Source organism: Muntiacus reevesi, chromosome 10, assembly GCF_963930625.1.
Source record: "Muntiacus reevesi chromosome 10, mMunRee1.1, whole genome shotgun sequence".
NCBI lineage: Eukaryota > Metazoa > Chordata > Mammalia > Artiodactyla > Cervidae > Muntiacus > Muntiacus reevesi.
This window is the reverse complement of record NC_089258.1, coordinates 45,689,042-45,705,396: the sequence shown is the minus strand read 5'-3', so window position 1 is coordinate 45,705,396 and position 16,355 is coordinate 45,689,042. Positions and strand designations below refer to the sequence as shown.

Genomic DNA, 16,355 nt, shown 5'->3' with positions numbered 1-16,355 from the left:
AGCTTGATCAAACTCATGTTCATTGAATCGGTGATGCCATCTGAAGCATCTTGGCCTTAAATTTGTTTTCCTTCCCTGTGGCTCACAGTAATAGCATTAATGAAGCCTTGCAGTAAATTGTAATTGTGTTAACTTGAAAGGACTTTTGCTTGATTTAGTGTATATATATATATATATATATATATTGTGTGTATTATATATATACACATTATATATATATGTGTGTGTGTATATATATATATATATACACATTTTATATATATATATATATATATGTATATATATATACATTAACTCTGAGATAGTCATTATCCCCAGGAATTGGTTAACCTGACGATATATAGTCTGCAGCTTGAGATTTGCCAATATCTACCCATAATTTCACAATCCTGAAGCCCACGTTGCTTTCTGTCATGAAGAAGTATGCAGAAATACACAATTCCTGTATTGAATCCTAATGCTTCATCCCTTCAAGTTTTGAAATTAAACATGAGTATATACCTACATGGAACTTCCTTGGTGGCTCAGTGGGTAAAGAATCCGCTTGCAATGTGGGAGACCCAGGTTCAATCCCTGGGTTGGGAACCCCTGGAGGCAGGCGTGGCAACCCACTCCAGTATTCTTGCCTGGAAAATCCCATGGGCAGAGGATCCTGGTGGGCTACAGTCCATGGGGTTGCAAAGAGTCAGCCATGACTGAGCAGCTAATCACATACACATATATACCTACACAAAAATAATTTTAAATATAAAATGATTTGTATTCATTTTATATAACTCAAGTAAATACTACAATTCAGGCATATACATGTGCATGTGTGTGTATATATACATATACAAAAAAGCTTATATATATATATAAATCTTTTTTTTTTCTTTTCTTCACTGGGTGTTTATTGCAGCACATGGTCTTTTCTCTTGTTGCAGCATACAGGCTCTCTAGTTGTGGCCCACAGGCTCTAGAGCATTTGGGCTTAGTTGCCCTGTGGCATGTGGAGTCTTAGTTCCCTGACCAGGGATTGAACCCATGCTCCCTGCATTGGAAGGCAAATTCTTAACCACTGGACCACCAAGGAAGTCCCTATATAAATTTTTTAATTAAACTTTTTCTTTAAAAGTACTTGTAAATTCTCATGCCCATGTAAGAAGTAAAACAGATCCTGTGGGCCCTTAGGAAGTTCCTCCCAAGCGGTAACATCCTGCAAAACTAGTGCACACATCACAGCCAGGCTGTCAACAATGGCCAGTCAACAGGCAGAACATCTATCGCCAAAAGGTTCCTCATGATGTCCTTTCAGCCACACTCATTGCCCTCCTAATGCCTACCTGCAACCTCTAACATGCGCTCCATTCCCATAACTCTGCCGTTCCCAGAACATCATATGAAAGGAGTCGTGTAGGATGTAATCTCTCAGGACTGACTTTTTCTCTCAGTTTAGTGCTGAGGAGATTCACTGGGGCTGTAGCGTTTGCCCTGGGTTCATCCCTTTATGTGGCTGAGTAATATTGTATCGACTGGACGTACCAGCTTGTTTAATCATTCACTCACTGAAGGACATTTAGCTTGTTTCTATCTTGGGACCATTATGAATGGAGCTGCCATAAATATTCATGTACAAGTTTTTGTGTGAACCTAAGTTTTCATTTATCCAGGATAAATGTACAGAAGTGTAATTTCTGGACTGAATGGCAATGGAATGTTTAGGTTTTAATGGCCAAATGATTTTCCAGAGGGCCTGTACCATTTTACATTTCTACCAACAATGCATAAGCAACTCCTTTTCTCTGTATTCTCACCAGTATTTGATATTGTTTGCTTATATGCTATAATTAACTGCACTAATAGGTGTGTAGTGATATCTCTTTGCAATTCCCAAATAGCCGGTGATCTTGAACATTTTATTACATATTTATTTGCTATGTGTACATTCTTTTCAGTGACATGTATTTTCATGTCTTTTGTTCATTTTCTTGTTGAATATTTTCATGTTTTTCTTTTATTTTTATTTTTTGCATCTTCAGAATTCTTGATATATTTTAGATACTAGTCTTTTGTCAGATATGTAGATTTTAAACTGCTTTTCTTGGTCTTCATATTGTCTATCCATCTTCTTAACTAAGTCTTTTTGGGGAGAAAAAGTTTTTAATTTTGAAGTTTAGTTTATTAATTTTTGCTTTTATAGATCATGTTGTTGTTGCCATGTCCTTGCGTAGCCCTAAATCCTCAAGATTTTTCTCCTAGACATTTTTCTGAAAGTTTTGTGGCTTTACATTCTGTATTTAAAGCTGTGATCAACCATGAATTACCTTCTGTGGAAGATGTGAGGCTTGCATCAAGGCTGGCTATTTCCCCAGTGCTATGTGTTACTTTTGAAATCCAGGGGGAGGGATTTGTGAAATGCACATCCATCACTTTGAGCAGCCGTCACTTCTGTTCTTGACCTTGGAAGATCTTAGAAAACTCTGTGTCTCCAGTTCCTGAAGCACTTTGATGTTGTCAGGAGGGAGAGGAGGAATGTAGACCAAATTAGTGGACCTTGGTAGAATTTGGACCCACCTTCTTTCTTTAATGTAGAACCTGGGATTGAGTGGAAACACTGCATTGGATGAATTGAGGTTCCTCTTTGCTGTGTGTTTTCCAAACCTTTCCCAGCTGCTGAAGCACTAATGCACAGTTGATGGAGTTCTGGTTGCCAGCTCATGTTTATCCTGTCAAACACACTCAGTGACGCTCCAGAAGGAGATTTCCCTTTTCAGTGCTATGATGTAACCCAGAAGCAACTTTTCAGAGAAAACGGCAACCTGACACTTGCACAAATAATTAATTCAACTTTCTTAATCCAAGAAGAGGCGATCTTAACACGCAGGTTAAGATCTGAAGATTAGAATGTGTCTGCATCTGATAAGAAGCGCACTGGTGTCACTGTGCTTTTCCGTGTACGTGCTGAGCTTTCTCTCTGGTACTTTATGAAAGGGTATTTAAGGTAATAAATGTACACAAAGCAAATTTTGCTTCTGTGAATGAATAACCAGTCAGTAAATATACTTTTAAGTGATGTTTAAAATTCTTTTTTTAAAAAGCAAGAGGACTTGACACATTTAATAGGACATGGTCCAAATGCTCAATTTTTTTAGTTAGGGTAGAAAGAGAACACAACTTTGCACATTATTTTTGAAGGCATATATTCTATACAGTCTCCCGTGTCAAAAATGACTTTAACCAATTGGGAATAAATTTGAGTCCACTGTATTTCTCATGATTCAGTGGTTCTACATCATCATTGCCGCCTTGTACAAACGAAACATCAGGTCCCTGGCTTTTATGCTAAGTGAAGCACAGGTTCGGGTCACTCAAGCCTATTGGAGTAGTTCTAGATTCAGGGGGCAAGGAGTGGAGACATCTCTTAGATCCCACTAGGCTTGTGGAAGATTCTATATGACTTGAAATATTCTAGAGAGCCCCTGCCTGGGGAAATTGAAAAACACAATATGCACCCCTCAGGAATAGTATCTTCTTCTTCTCAGGTGATAGGAGGATAAGACTGATGAAATTAAAAATATTGTTTCCCTTTTTATGGAAAAAAAATTGGAAAGATTCAGTCATTAAAATCCTGTTTGAAGAAAAAAAATATTTAAGACAAAATTGAGTGAAAGAAACATATGGCACATAAAAGAATACAGTCATGAAAAGGAAATGAGTGCATGTCACATCCATGACTCTGTGACCCTGAAGGTGGAAAAGCAATTTCTGACCCTAAAGAAGTATCATTGGTTGTTGGCTCCCATATTAATCTCCAAATAAGCTTTATTGTCATTACCAGAAAGCATTTTTCCACAATGCGTAACTAGGGGAAATAAAATGGTGTTTATTTAAAAAAATCCAGCCAACATATTCCCCAGTGCCTTGTTTTAAACTGTTTGTTTTTTCCTCATGTCATCTCATTGTTTTTTGTTTTCTAATCCAATCTGGAGTACCCTAGGAAGTTTTTATTTTTATTTTGTAATTCTAAAAGGGAAGAATAAGAGTTTGGGGTTCAATTCAGCTAAGCCTTCATGATTCATTTATTGGAAATCTCAGTTTTTAAAGATATGCAAGCCATTGAAGACCTCCCCACTAACTCCATGTGTAGAACCATTTTACTACAATTCAGATCTTCATGTAATTGGCATAAGTTTAGCTAATTATGTAGATGCTGCATTTCTGTTTTTTCATACTTTTTGTTGATTTTCTGGTTGATTATATAGGTGCTATAGTTCATACAATATGAACTACATGAGTACATAAATTTTTAATGCCATGCTCTATTATCATATTTATTATAGATATTCCAAGTGAGAATTTGCTTTAGAAGTAGAAAACTCTTTCAAAACTGAATTAAATTTCATCGCATTCAAGGACATATAACCCTTAGTGCAAGCCACTCTTTTGTATACTGATATTCTGTGGATCTTTATTTGGGAGGATTTGAAGAGGTCTATGGAGAAAACGTGCTCTATAATTACATTTATTTAGAATGCACTGTATTAAATGACTTTTTTAAGTTTCTTTGTTCTCTGAGCCTTTAATCCCTGATGTACAATGGAGACCTACAAGAGGGAGTTGGAGGATGTGGTATTTGCTAGTCTTATTAGACCAGACACCTATTAATAACCTACAGAAAAGTGTTCTGCAGAACACTTGTCTTGCAAACTCATGTGTCTTTTGAAATTCTTCTTATGTACAAAATCTGTGCATCTTTGTGTAAAGCTTCTTTACCGAATAATGTACTTTTGCTTTTAATGAATATTGAATAAAAATTTGAAAAGAGAAGTAATAAAACCATATCTCTTTAAAAAAATTACAATGAGACTCATCGATGATCTCCTTGGCTTTTTTCCTAAAGATTTATTTTTAAATTATTTTAGTACTATGTACTTATTTATCACAGAAGTGTTACTACGGATATTTACTAAGAGCTGTTGTTGCCAAGTCATGTCTTGGCATGTCAGCCAAGTCATGTCTGACTCTTTGCAACCCCATGGACTGCAGCACACCAGGCTTCCCTGTACTTCACTATCTCCTAGGGTTTGCTCAAAACTCATGTCCATTGAGTCGGTGATGCCATCCAACCATCTCAACCTCTGTTGACCCTTCTCCTCCTGCCCTCAATCTTCTCCGTCATCAGGGTCTTTTTCAGTGAGTCAGCTCTTCACATCAGGTGGCCAAAGTATTGGAGCTTCAGCTTCAGCACCAGTCCTTCCAATGAATATTCAGGGTTGATTTCCTTTAGGATTGACTGGTTTGATCTTTTTGCTTAATACACAATTAGCTTTTAATACTAAGTATTTATTTTTAAATTATTTTGATGCTATATTAAATTATTTCTCACTTGGAAATAAGTATGTAATCATCCATGTGACCACTTGCTTGAGTAAAGAATGAAGTTTCTTTCGGAGAGATGAAATTCAGTCCAATGGGCAATTCAGTCCAATTGCAAATGTACAACAGGATTTGCTTATAGTTTTTTCCTGAAGCCCAGAGAAATCTCAACAACAATAGAGCACAGTTAGATCTTAGATTCTTTAGTTACTCAAATAGTAAACTCAAGATTGATCACTTGTAAAATACTAGTTCCATGGAAGCAGATTGTGTTGCCTAGGTGATGGCCACAATGGGCTCTGATTCCAGTGCTTGAATTCTCTAATTGCTGTTCTCTATTGTAAAAAGTTGTGGGTTATGGGTGTGACACTCCTGCCATCCTAACTAGAAGCTTTGTGTCCTCAGGTCCATTCTGCATTCCGCTGCTGAACTGGTCTTCTTTCAGGGAAATGTGCTTGCTTTCTGCCTTGCCTGCTGATCTTTGCAGCTGATGAGAGAGTGGAAGCTGAAAGAATCTTCCTCAGTGGCTATGACTCAGCATTTCCTACTCTCTTCCCATTGAAAAACCTACTCTTTTTTGATACCTATTGAGAACTCTCCTTTAAGTAAAATTCCCCTACTTAAAACACTAATAATTACAGTGACAGTGATGACAGGCATAAGCCAGCCTTCATGCAGTGGGATTAAGGTCTAAAATGGAGGGTCTGCAGTACCCAGTATGACAGTAAAGTAAGTTCTCTGGAAACATAGCCACTGAAAATATGCCAAAGGTGTTGGATATGGTTAAATTTAGCCTTTTAAAATGTATCACCGAAACTGCAAGAAAATAAGGGATTCTCAGAGTCACCAAAGTACTGCGATTTACAGAAAGGCCATGAAATTAAGGGGTTGACTTTGTCCTGGGAGCAGATCCATGTTCAGTCTCTGGGTCAGGAAGATCCTCTGGAGAAGGGAATGGCAACCCACTCCAGTGCTCTTGTTTGGAGAATTCCAAGGACAGAGGAGCCTGGTGGGCTATAGTCCATGGGGTTACAAAAGGTTGAACATGACTGGGTGACTTTCTCACTTTACTTTCCCCTGAAAGCATCTGTCACTAGGACCCTAGTGAGACTGATTTTCGTTTCTGAGTCTGTGGACTGAAAAGATAAGAGGAAACATCTGAGAGCTTTTCAATATAGGAAATATAATCAGATCTGCTTACACACTGCTAGAACTCCAAAGAGAGGTCTGCTGTCACTACAAGGGAGAAAAGTTAGATGGTAAAGACAGATGAACAGATGGATGGACAGATATGGATATAGATACAGGTATAGAAATGGACACAGGGACAGAGAACTCATAACCACAAGCAGGTTTCTGACTAGCTTATAGATGAATTTGTGCCATCTCTGTGGTCCAAAATACCTCAGCAGAGACTTTGTTTTAAGGAGGTAGAAAGCCTCTCTTGTTCCAGGCACATGGGAAAGTCAGCTGAGAACACCTCTGCATAAACGCACCTTCAAAAGAATTATTGCAGGTGAAGTTCCAGAAATAGAAGAGCAAAAGCAAAATTCAGAGGCACCTTAGATTCTGAGAGATATTGGAATTATTATCAAATCAGACTGTAATAGTGTAAAAAACAAAAGTGAATAAAATTATGAGTAGGGAACAAACTATTGTATAAATGGCCAAAGATGTTTGAACAAAATGCTAGCAGAGAAACAATGAAAGGAAGTTTAAAACTCAACTACATGATAGTATAATAAATTTGATGCAGATGGAGAGAAGATTATGATAGGAAAATGGTCTAAAAAATTACCCAGAAGATGGAACAAATATTTTTTAAAAAAAAAAGTTAAGAGACATGAAGGATAGAGACATTTGTCAAATTTTAATTCATCAGAGGGGAGTACAGATAATAGGAGGGAACTGATATTTGATAAGATAGTTGCTTAATCTTCAGATTGAAAATTTTAAATGGGTTCCAAGCAGGATTAATAAAAGGAAGTTCATTCATAGACATGATATTGCAAAACTTTTATTTCCTTAGAAATATAAGGAAATTCATGCATAGACATCATATTGTGAAATGTTAGGACATCAAAGATAGTGATCCTAAAGTCATTTCAGACTGTGAGATTAAGTAGAAAAACTGGAAAGCAGAAAATTGTAATACATTGACAGCAGTGAGGGGGAATTGAGGACAGAAACAACTATTGATCCTGAAATATAAGCTTAGTAAAAATATTCTTTAGATTAAAAGAGAATTAAAAATATTTTTAAAGAACTAAAAGTGTTTTTGGAAAAACAGTTTAAGAGGGTTTGGGTCATCTTAGCTGGCTGTCCTGTGAGAAGGCATCAACCCAAAGAGAATATATCCTATCTTATTTTCCCCAAGTTTCCTTCAGATTGGGGTTCTCAAATCATTTAAATTGTGACATATATTTTCATTAAAATGTTGTTGCGAAAATCAAAGGGAAATGAGTATGTGTGCATAGCATCATATAAATCCTCAATATTTTCCATAATTGGTTGAATTTTCATCAGGATTTTTCTAGCGTCTGTTCAAAGGAAGCATAATCCAGATGCAAGTTATCGAATATATTCTTGAGGGAGAAATAAACAACAACATGTTCACATGTGGAGAAGTGACTCATTACACCGATCAAGAGTGCTTTAGCCACAGGGCTCTACATCTGTAACAGTGTATGGATCACGTCTCCAGTCACTAATGTGATATTGTCCCTTTGTTCTAGCATCCATCGCATCCACCTGCAACGACCCGGGTATGCCTCAAAACGGTACCCGCTACGGGGACAGCAGAGAACCTGGGGACACCATCACTTTCCAGTGTGACCCTGGGTACCAGCTCCAAGGGCAAGCTAAGATCACCTGTGTGCAGCTGAATAACCGATTCTTTTGGCAACCAGACCCTCCTACATGCATCGGTATTGTGCGATGGAATATAGCAATTTTAGATTGGGAAAGGAGTGCATGTTATCATTAAAATGGCTCTATAAATGTATTATTCTTCAGAAGTATTTCTCAAGCGTTTCTTGCATGCCCTCAGGTTTTCTGAGATTACATTGAAATTTTATTATAAACCTTTAAACTTTATTTTATTAGGTGAAATAAAGGAAGTAGTTTACTTAATGTACAGTAATTGACATTTACCTAACATTTCCTATCCTTAACAAATCTTATAAAAATATGGATCAATCAAGCTACTGTAATTTAAAATTTTGGGTGGCTGAAAATTCATAACCCTACCATAGTTGTTCTCACTTTTAATATAGAAATGTGCCCTTAAGCAAAACCTACTCAATAAAGAATATGTTCTCTTTTTAGACAATTTTTCTGTAATAGCAGTACATTTTTAATAGAATCCTAAAACCTAGAAATTATACTGCTTAAGTCAATATACAGATAAAAGGAAAGACTTCTTTCTGAAATTTACTAGAATTTTGCGGTTTGACCTTATTAAGAAGAAAACAATTGGTGTTGCAGACCTTAGTCTGAACAACCAACATCCTAGGTATGTGCTTGTGCGTGCTCAGTCACTCCGTTGTGTCCAACTCTTTGTGACCTCGTGGACTGTAGCCTGCCAGGGTCCCCTGTCCCTGGTATTCTCCAGGCAAGATACTGGAATGGGTTGCCTTTCCCTCCTCCAGGGGGATATTCCCTATCCAGAGATCAAACCTGTGTCTCCTGCATTGGCAGGCAGATTCTTCACCGCTGAGCCACCTGGGAAGTCCCCTATTCTATCACAAATATGGTTTTAAGGAAAGACACTTTTTTGTATACTAATTATTCATTCAATTAAATTGTCCATTCAATTAAATATTTTGCCATAAATACCTATTTATGGTAGCCCATCTTAATTTAAAAAAAAAACCTTTATTATTTTAATGAATTGTTACAGTGTAATTTGTACTTCCTTATAATCTGTTTAAAAAATATAAAATCGAGTTAATCTGCACAGAGAGGAAGTGATAATGAAGTGACATGCACATAGTTAATGGGCCATTTTGCACTGGATGACCTTGAGGGAATTTTGTGACTTAGAATGATTTCTATTGTCATAACGCACGGCAGTGAACAAATTCTCAGCGGTCCCACGGCACTATAATGCTCAACTCTCAACTTATTACAGAGTACTTGCAGGAGTCTGGAGATAGATGAGATTGACAGCTCTGCTTATTAGCATGTGCAGGCCTGTCAGGGAGCTACCATGCTTATTTAATGTTCTGTGCCTCATTTACATTTCATGACTTTCGTGAGCACTGTTATGCATTTCATCTCAAGCTGAGTCATCAGGAGATGCACCAGATTTCTTCATGTTCCTTTTTTAAAGTGGAGTAATTACCTATAAATGCAACCAACATGTTAAACCATTGGCCTGTTTTTAAATCAGGAAAGACACATTTTCCCCCAGTTTGCATGAGTTTAAGCTTATGGAAGAGTATGTAAAGAAGCAATACGATTACCAGTTAATCTCTTGAAGATAATTTCTTGGTTTACATTCATTTGAACAATTCATTATAAAATTTGACCACCTTCCCAACTAATCTATGGTCTTTTTTGGGTTTGCCTCTTAGTTATCTAACTTTGATCACTGACTAGGTAAACCGGTTCTCAGCAATGAAAACAGATAACACTTCATCTTTCTTGAGTATCAGCTCCACGGATGAGCTAGCATCACACCCAGGCAATAGAATATCAATTGTATTGGCAACAAAAACCATCCACACACATAGATATTATGTAACCCAAAAATGGAAAGCACATATCTGGGAATAAATGAGTATCTTTTCATCCCATTGTGAACATTTTTCCCTCAGAAAAGAGATTATGCTTTTGTAAGACACTGGTCCACCCTAATGGTGGTCATGCTTTGCTGCTCATCTCAATTCTGTTCTGCTGATAGGAGACATTTTTTACTTTTTTTTTTTTTGTTTGCTTCTTCCTTATTAAAACATTGCATGTTTTTCTGTAAGTTTTATAAGCTACAGTTAAGAAAAAACACTATCACCTTTTTACCTAAGGGCAACTGCTGTTAACGTAAACATGCATATGTATGTGTCATAGTTATTTTATGTATATATAACCTATTTTTAAAATGTTTTTAAATGATAGCACCCTGAATGATTATTTTGTAAACTATGCTTTTTATTTACCAGTACAGGATGAGTATCTTTTACTGTCCTTACTTATTTTTTTTTACTAATTAGCATTTCTGCTTACAGAGTTGCTCTCTGGATCAATAGTGACCAGTATTGATCCCACTAGTCCCTCCTCAGTGCAGAGTTAGGTGTTTCAGGCTTTTCCCTCTCACAGAAATTGCTGAAAAGAATACCGCTGCAGAACACATCCATGATTTTTTATGAATGACATATTTCTACAAACTTATCTATTTCTAGAGTTTTCAAAACTTTTCCGGAAAGATTGCCCAGTTTAATCATCAGCCATCATATTATTGTTTATTTTCCCTAACTCAGGAAAAATAAAACGCTATATATGATATTTGTTGATCTCATAATATGAGTAGGATGTGAAGATTCCTTGGTGATTCTATTGGCATATTAAATTAGCAGTGAGATTGAACTGTTTTTAATTTCATAGTCTCATTGGCTGCTTGAATTTGCTCTTTCTTATTGACAGGCTAATGTTTTTCCATTGGTGTATTTTCCCCCCCATTTGCTGTTCTCTCTCTCTCTCTTGTGCTTTTATAAAATCTCTTGGCTGCTCTCTTATTTGTATGTTACTCCTGTTTTCACCAGCTTGTCATTGGCTGCTCACCTTCTTGTGGTTTGCTTGGATGCCTCACTCTTTTCATTTTGCAAAGGACTCCCATGATGGAGGCGCCCATGGAACTGGGACTTTCTACTGAGACTTAAAAGACCAATTCTCCAGACCAGGGGGCTCTCACTACCTCCTGATTCTGAATAAAGTGTCTCTTGACCATCTCTACGGTTTGAGATTTCTCAAGTAGCCCACAATACCTTCTGCCCAAGTTCAAGCTCTAATGAGCTCTGCAAAGCAGAAATGCATTCTAAGTTTGCAGACACTTAATCGGTGGCACCATCCTGCCTGGTCTACAGGGTGACTATTTTGAAGCTTTTTATCCTGTTTAGTGGCGTGAACATTGTAGTGTTTTGGTGCGGCAGTAGTGATGTGTCTAGTTAAAGAGCACCGCTGCACATCTTAGTGGATGAACATGTTATCGCATGTGTCAGGAGGAGTGACTCTGAGGGTTTCAAATGAGGGCCTGTTGGTGGATGTGAGTTTGAGGATTTTACCTCTATGTCCATTTCCCCTGGAGAATTTCTAGAGTGTCTGAATTGCATTTGATACTAAATCTAATCCTATCTGAAATATTGGGCAAGCTTGCTAATGAAAACCTGATGAGACTAAAATGAAGAGTCCCCCATCAGAAGAGAGAACAAACCCAGCAAGATGGTCCTGCTTAATTCCTCACCAAGTATTTAAATAACCTCTTTGGAAAATGCCTCCTGGGACCAGTGTGAATGAGGCAGGATCTTCCCTTTGTTTCTTATAAATTAATATTTGGGTCTCATCCTGAACTCCTCCGGCTGGTGGCACCCTTGTATGCAGTGCCCTGAATCTGCCAAGTTTGTTCTTTTCAAGCCTGCGTGGAGCAGCATCACCTGGGACCCTCAGTTGCCCCGCTCCCCAGCTCAGCACCGCCTCTTCTGTCCGTTCGGGCTCTCCTGCCCCACGCTGTCAGCAGCCACTTGATTCCAGGGAGGCTGCTCTGTGGTTGTTCAATCACTAAGTTCTGTCTGATTCTTCACACTTAGCTGATTGTTTCCACACCGTTTATTAAAATAAAACTGCATGCTAGGGGAAATGTGGTTGAAATCATTTTTGAGAAAATTATATTGAATTGCTCTTGAGAGTACATCTTTAAGAATTTATTATAAATATTTCCTGTGATATTATTCAGAGTTTGCCTTTGATGAAACTGAAGTTATAACAAAACGTCTTGGGATTCGTTAGATTTTGTCTTATGGAAAGTTAAGTTTTCAGGATGTTAAGTGGTTGTTTAAAGACACATTCATCTCAGAAGATTACAAAGTGTACATCTTCATCTTATTTTCAAAAAATGTCCCTGTGTATTTGTGTGGTAATTATCAGCAATTTGCATAATCCCTTCTCTACTTGTTTTTTCCCCTGAATATGTGCATAATCAATGAAGTGAAATGAGGTATACAGTTTAGAGGGAACAGTACAATTTAATCAGGGTGATTTTTTTTTTTAACAACTTGTTGACAATTCACAGTATTTAATATGAAAACCTTTAACCTAGTATTTTAACACATCTATCTAAAATTAGTGTGTGTCAATTTTGCAGTGTTTTAATAACTTCCACAGCACAGAAGCTTTAACAGAGGTCTTATCTACTAAATGTAAATACCCCCAAAGTTTTCAGGCTCAAGAATGAAGACCATCCTGCCTGTTGGCAATGATCAAATACATAATCGTTGACTTAGGTAAACAGTTTGGATTAAAGATTGAAGACTGCAGAAAACATTAAATTTATTGCTATTATCTAAAATGCTTCTTCCTGATAATAACATAATAAGCACTGTGATAAAATGATATTTTTAGGGGTTTTAACTTTCTGCCAAGCCTCCTCTTGGTCATGTGTCCCCAGATATCACCTAAATCTTACTTGTTAGTTTTATCATTTTGAAATCTGGACGCAGTACCCCAAGCCCTGCATATGGCAGAGGACTGTGAGAAATCTATGAAATAACAAATCTTCATTTATTCAGCATATATTTCCTGCATACTTATTATGATCAAAACTCCTAGGCTTAGGGTTACAAAAGTGAACAGGAGGTGAATGATCAATCATACCATTTGAAGCAAACTTCCTAGAGTAAGTGAGAAATGACTTCTTTGTAAACCACAAGAAATGACCAAAGAATTGACATGACCATAAACTGATATCAGTGGAGATATTTTACCCTCTCCAAGTTTCTTTTTTTTTTCTTATGTTTTTAGTGTACTTGACAGAAGTGTGGGGGATTCGGGTAACCTATCCAGTTTAACTGGATAAAGTTTGAAAGTATAGGATGTACCTTTCATTTGCCAGCGTTGATAATCCTCCTTAAAAATGGAGTGGGGTGTTATATAAAATTTGGTAATGATCACACTAAAAAAATGTGCAGACCTCCCAGGTCAGTCTAATAATGCCGCGTGCAGTCTCCGACGAGCTCCCACTGACTGCGTCCCTCTCTCCTCCGTGGCAGCGGCGTGCGGAGGGAACCTGACCGGGCCCGCGGGGGTCATCCTGTCCCCCAACTACCCGCAGCCCTACCCGCCGGGGAAGGAGTGCGACTGGAGGGTGAAGGTGAACCCAGACTTCGTCATCGCCCTGATATTCAAAAGGTAACCGTGTCTGTGGACTCCTTCCTGGTAGCAGGACTTTAAATGTCACAGCTAGCGATGAATGCACTCATCCTTTCAGAGGGCCTTCAATTTCACATCTCATACCTAAAAGGGATAATATCTGGATGCAGGATGACAAACATGGAAATCAGTTGTTTCACTTTTCAACATTCTACTTGAATTAGGATACACATGACGTGGCAGGAATTACTTCTGAATACTATCTTGCACACATTTTTACAGTGTGTTCCATACAAGAGGGCTTAATTTACATAATATTAAAGAAAATAAAGGGATGATTTAGATTTACTTGCAGCTTCCCAGGTGGCTCAGTGGTAAAGAATTAGCCTGCCAGTGCAAGAGACGAGGGTTCAATCCCTGGGTCAGGAAGATCCCCTGGAGGAGGAAATACCAGCCTATCCCAGTATTCTTGCCTGGAAAATCCCATGGACGAAAGGAGCCTGGTTGGCTAGAGCCCATGGGGTCACAAAGAGTCAGACACAACTGAGCGACTGATACATAGATAAACTTAGTGTAATTTCTCATCAATGTCTCATATTTCTCTTAGTGCATGGGCACTAATTCATTTCCAAGTGCATCCTGTCTGACATCCCCGAAGGTGGTGGTGTTATTAATGATCATTAAAATACTCAAGACTTGCTAGAACTCTGAAAACACAAATTCCCCAAATTTCAATGCCATAAAGTTTCACATAATAGACATTAGTCCTTTTAAAAAAATGCTAATTTTTAATGGTAAAAATTCAAATCATAATATGATTATACTACACATATAAATTCTGTATAACTATCACATTATTGGCATACAATAATTGCACATTTCCAAATCCCAAAATATTTTCCAAGTTTACATTTTGATTTTTGAACTAGATAAAGTGATGAAAGAAAAGTGGTTCTATATGCTGTCCTATTGGTCTCAGCTCTCCAAGGCAGAGTGGTCTAATCATATTTATTTATCTGTCGATGGAACACATTTCTCTCACTGAGATGTTTACATTAGTATTCCAGGGCTGGTGGTGCTCGTCTTCCTCACTTTCTCCTCTTGATGAGATCTGACTCAGGGTAATTTTAAACCTCTGTGACTCTGAATTTTAAGTAGTTTGATAAGCCTTCACTTCCTCAGTTTACTCAAACTGCTATAAATTTACCAAATGACGAGTACTTTATTATGCCACTTAGCTATTACACAAAGCCTGTGAACATTTGCTAGGTTATGTTTTTGAGTATCCTTATGATTTTTGTTAATGCTAAATTCTAATGAAGCCTTTCTTAGAACCAGGAGACACCTCTGCTGCCAGGGCATCAAAAGTAAGTTAACAATTAAAAGCCTTTTAGAGAGCACAGAGCCTTTTTTGTAGGTGTTTCCTGCCTTGGGTCACGGAGAGTGATTCATTTTCAAGTTTCCCACAGCGCATGTCATCTGATAATATATAAGGCAGTTTTATATTATACAAGTAGTTTTTCACTTAATTTTTGTGCACCTCCCTGGAAGAAGGTTGACCTAGAAAATCTCCAAGTTTTCTCTGATTCTAAGAGTTTGGAATCATTCGCTGGCTGGGTGTCACAGAAACTTGCACGTTTGTGACATCTTCTAAGAAATGCACAGCTTGTGTGTGCTCGGGTGGGACATTTTTCTGGGACCTCAGCTTCTAGATTTACTGAGTAGACAGAGGGAGGAAGCCAGGGTACCAGGTGGGAGCAGAGATGCTCAAGGACCCTGGCAGAGAGGCTGCTGTTGGCACAGGCTTCAGCTGGGGGGTAGGGGGAGCCTGGCAGGGACAGAAACAAAGGTGATGGAGACAGAGAATGACAGGGCCTGGAGCACACACATGGGAGCTTCAAGGCTTGTCCTGTATGCGGGGCTCTTTGGGGAGGAGTGTTTTATCAAAACTTCTGTAGACTTTGGGGCTAATGCCACTGACATATTGGAACCCAAATTTGGTTTAAAAGCATGGCCAGACTTAGGCTTACCTATTCCTGGAGTGTGTAGATCTGTGCATCTGGTGTAGGTAGATATAAGACAGGACTTAACCAAAAGGCACCATCGTTAACTGTAGGAATCACTTCAGACCTCTGTGCGTACGTGATGGGGCATCCAAAGCAGACGGCAGTTAGAATGTGCTTGTTTGTGCCCGATCGAATTTCCATCTTTCAGAATAATCTATCATAATAATTAGTTATGCCAGTTATAGGTGTGTCACATGACCAGAATCTAAAAACATCCCTGTAAACTATTCTAACTGAAATTGTTATTACTATCAAACTCTGGTCGCTGCAATTCCTTTTGGCCTCTTTATTCACTCTGTGGTCATTCCAATCTTTTACTTCCTCTTCATTTCCAACTTCAGGGAACTTATCAGATAAACAGGCTCTGAAACCTTTAACAAACTCCTGGAGTAAATGTGTCATGTGGGAGCGGGGGCACCTTGACAGGGAGTAGGGCGGAGAAGTGCAGATGCAAGTATCACACTGATGTTGGGTCCGTGGCCGCCCCCCCTGCTGCACCCTTCAGGACCCCGGGCAGCTTCGGGAGGGACCTGGCATTCATGTTTTATCACTTGAATCTCCAGATAAATTTGA

General features: G+C 38.2%; 1 protein-coding gene across 1 annotated transcript in view; it reads left to right on the top strand.

The window, feature by feature from the left end:
• Positions 1 to 16,355, top strand: part of LOC136176275 (CUB and sushi domain-containing protein 1) — a 1,594,796-nt gene that overhangs the window by 1,327,945 nt on the left and 250,496 nt on the right. The window contains exons 26-27 of the mRNA XM_065946402.1: positions 8,094 to 8,285; positions 13,617 to 13,755. Coding sequence (XP_065802474.1) covers positions 8,094 to 8,285; positions 13,617 to 13,755 — 331 coding nt within the window. The remainder of the gene's footprint in view (positions 1 to 8,093; positions 8,286 to 13,616; positions 13,756 to 16,355) is intronic.